The 3,927-nt window shown below is 40.3% G+C and overlaps 1 protein-coding gene across 1 annotated transcript; it reads right to left on the bottom strand.

Moving 5' to 3' along the window:
• Positions 1-2,406: 2,406 nt before the first annotated feature.
• LOC131653687 (uncharacterized) lies at positions 2,407-3,648 on the bottom strand. The gene has a single exon (XM_058923950.1). It carries the CDS (start codon positions 3,646-3,648, stop codon positions 2,407-2,409), a length of 1,242 nt encoding a protein of 413 aa, XP_058779933.1.
• Positions 3,649-3,927: the final 279 nt, after the last annotated feature.

The raw sequence follows: 3,927 nt of genomic DNA, 5'->3' as shown, positions 1-3,927 counted from the left end.
TAAATTGGATCGATAAGTGTAATCTTCTTTAGTGGAGGGGTTTTTCGGTCTTTTAAGGAATGAGAACTTGGCCTTGTCAACGACCGGAATATTCGACAGCATCGGGAGCTTATTCGAAGCAGCATCATCACTTGTGGTCAAACATATCCCTTGCTTCAAAATACAAAAAGCTACTTCATTTTCATATGATCTTCACACCATCATAATTAGTGTCACAACAAATACATCATGAACAAGCATGTTAAAAATAAAAGAAACCATGAGTTTCCGGAACTTACAAAAGATGACTTTCCTTTCTTCTTGGGAATGAGTATCTAGCAATAATTAAGCATTAACGAGACACGACAAGCGTCTCTGGTCGAATTCATCCATGGGGTACCTCCTCTAAAGTAACCGAGATTCCCAATAAAACTCATCATTTGTTTCTTCTGATACAAAGCTTTATCAGAAATATCCTCCTCTTTATATACATACACATTGTTCCCCATAAGGAAGTGACTCTCAGTCTAGTACTTGGGGAACAACTCAGAGCATAGATCCTCCACTTCGTCCCCAACAACGTAAATTGTGGCATGAGCTTCGGAGCCGATGGGGTGACAGAAAGAACTGATCTTCAAAAAGTTGTAGCTTGGGAAGAGGCCCAAAGCCACACACAGTCGAATCCAAAGAAATTAACCTTCTACTACGCCCTTGAGCCACATGACTAGAACGAAATTTAAAGAGATGAAAGAAAAGAGTTACAAAAGGCTTTCCTTTCAAGTACTCACACCAATACTGGTTAGTCTTGACATGTGCCTAACTTGCAGGATGAAGTTGCGAAAGGAGTTATCACGAGATGTTTCAAGACTTATATCTCAAAGACATTGAAAGGTAAGGAAAGACCAAATACAAAGGAAGTTCACTCGCAAAAGAGAATGATAAAATCTCCATACTTGTTGCATATCCTTTCATCTTCAGTGGGTCTCAAGACTCCCTAGTAGGAAGATGGACCAACTTCGGTAAATACGTCATCAAGACCGCCTACTCTAGCAAAAATAGAAACACTATATGAGAATGCAGAATCCACTGAAGAAGATTGAGCACTCTTTTGGAATTTGTGAGAACTTTTATGTAATTTCTTATCCATTATGCAATAACTTTCAGATACATGAAAGAGAAGTACCAAAGAGGAAGATAACTGCTAAACTGGGAAAATGACTCAAAGAAAACAAATGGTGACTCTCCGAAGACTATATCTTAGCATGCAAAAGGAAATAAACTCTATGAAACGCGTCAAATCATTTGCATGTAACACTCAAGTGATTTGGTTCCCCATAGTTGTAATGATGGTACGTCCAAAAAGACGTTTGAAGTATGAAGCATTAAAATCATGAATCTCCAGAAAATCGAAACACTTTCTTTTGATCTCCCAAACATAAAAGTGAGAGTGGTTGGCAACCGATGTTGAAATAATAAACTCATGTTTTGCCAAGCATAGGCACGAACTCGAGGGAAACTATTCTGGACTGGTCATATCTACTTCTATCGACCACTTAGAGGGAGCAGTAACCCTTTCGTAATCTTCTTAGTACACGAGAATTGTTCTCATGACATTAACAAAGATCTCATCTGCAAGTGCATCCAACAGCTCTTTGCAATCCATTCATAATAAATAGTAAGTTCATTATTTTCTATCTCTATATTTAAAGAAGACGCCAAATTGAAATAACAAGTTTCAATCACAATTTCAATTTCACTATTTTTTCTCACATATAGATTTGAGCATTGGAGTGTTAACTTTGCAGACTCCCCTACACTGCGTCGGAAGAACATAACCACCATCACTTCTGATTAGGGGTGGAAAAACGCACCCGGACCGTTGGGCATGCCTGTTTTTCCCTCACTTTAGTGTAGGACGCGTCAAAGATTTAGGCTCTCACTCTTTAATGTGACTGCTCGCCTCGGCCCGTTTTGTTACGGGCTTTTGCGGGTATGTGAATTAACACAATTTTATGTTTTTTTAGGCCTAAAAGGTGTAGTGCCTACAGACATTCCCCGTCCCGCCCGCACTTTTCTGTGGGGCGGGGTAAGATTTTAGGTTTGCACCGTCAACTATGCATGCCCCATTCTGTCCTGTTTTTTGCGAACTTTTGCAAGGCGAATAAACGGAACGGACATGCCCGTTTGTCACCCCTAATTTTGATCATTACTCCATTTTCGGTTCTATGACGGAAAATAATTGTTTTTAATTTTTAAGTATCGATGCACTCTTAATGTAAATATTTATAGTATAAAAGTATTGAAAATTTTAAATCCTCAATTGTGTACATCACGGGACATCGGTTGTAATGAACGGAACGTTCGTTTTTTTTTCAATAAGCAATGGAATTAAAGGAGCAAAAGGGATGCTCCGCCCGAGAAAGAGAATTACAAGGTAAAACACAAGAGAGGTTGGGTATTCCAACCAAAATAATTACATAAAGGCGCCTTCTTATAAAAAGAGCCCAACCAATTCCACGAAATAATAAGAATCTCCGACATACACTCTAGAAAGCTAAAAGATTCCTCTTTGAAGATGATAGCATTACGCTTGAGCCACAAAGTCCAAATCGTCGCCAACCAAGCCACCGACAAAATAGCCCTCTTAGAAAGACAAGAAATCTTGTCACAATGATAGAGAAAGTCTTGGAATTCCTCTAAAGACAAGAAATCCCCAACTCCAAGCCACATATAAACCCGACGCCAAACTGTAATTGAAACGTCACAATTCGAAAAAAGGTGAGTCCGAGATTCTTCCTCCTTCATACAAAGAACACAAAAAGATTCACTACCCTCATTTAAAATTCCTCGGCGCACTAAGAGGTCTCTAGTTGCAAGACGATTATGTATAAATCTCCAGCAAAAGAAAAGGACTTTGGAAGGAGCCCGAACTTTGTCCGCTAACAAATCCGGTCCCGACAGTTTAGCTTTTAGAAATTCATAGCAAGATTTAACCGAGAAAATTCCATCTGGACCTAAAGACCAAGAGAAAGAATCTGGAACATCCTTAAGCAACTCCGTATTACGCAAGAGCTCCCCAAAAACGGTGGGAGGCTGCTGCTCAGTACTGCTAGCGGCGGCTGTTCTGGAACCAACCTCTTCCGCTGTCAAACATCCACTGCTGCCACCCTGCTGCAGCTCATTAACAACACTGATCCAATCAGCTAAACCAGCCCCAACAGTCATGTTATCAGCCAGCGATGAAACAGAATTGGCTTGCTGGAAAATCGAATTCACATCCCACCTCCAGCCACTGTTGTGAAAAGAACCTGCACAAGCAATATTAATAATATGGTCACAGGCCCTAGCAAACAAATCCGGAAAACTCGCCATCAAAGAGTGCTGTCTGATCCAATGCGCGTACCAAAAAGGAGTAGACTCCCCGTTACCCACACAAACACGGACTGAACTAGAAAAATTATCCAAGAGAAGATTATCATAATTGTCCGATGTGATTAAATCCCTCCACCAAATAGAATCATTATTATGCACCACCGAAGAATCTCCAACCAAAACTTTGAGCTTAATATTACCATACCGGGCTTCCAAAAAATCATGCCAAACCGCCTCTTTATCATTAAGAATTCTCCACTTCCACTTACTAAGCAAGGCCACATTCATGATCTCCATATTTTGACACCCAAACCGCCTTCATTTCCGGACTTACAAACCGTATCCCAATTGACCCAATTAATGGAACGTTTCATCTCTCCACCTCCTCATAGGAATTTGCGTCGAATAGAACACACCTCATTCAACACCTTTTTAGGCGCCTTGTAAAAGGATAGCGCATAAATAGGTAACGCGTTAATAACCGAGTTAATGAGAGTTACCCTCCCCGCCATACTAAGATTGGAACCTTTCCACACCGATAATTTATTTTTGAACGACAAAATGAACTCTCTCCAC

Source organism: Vicia villosa, linkage group LG1 (assembly GCF_029867415.1).
Source record: "Vicia villosa cultivar HV-30 ecotype Madison, WI linkage group LG1, Vvil1.0, whole genome shotgun sequence".
NCBI lineage: Eukaryota > Viridiplantae > Streptophyta > Magnoliopsida > Fabales > Fabaceae > Vicia > Vicia villosa.
This window is presented reverse-complemented; position numbering and strand designations above follow the sequence as displayed.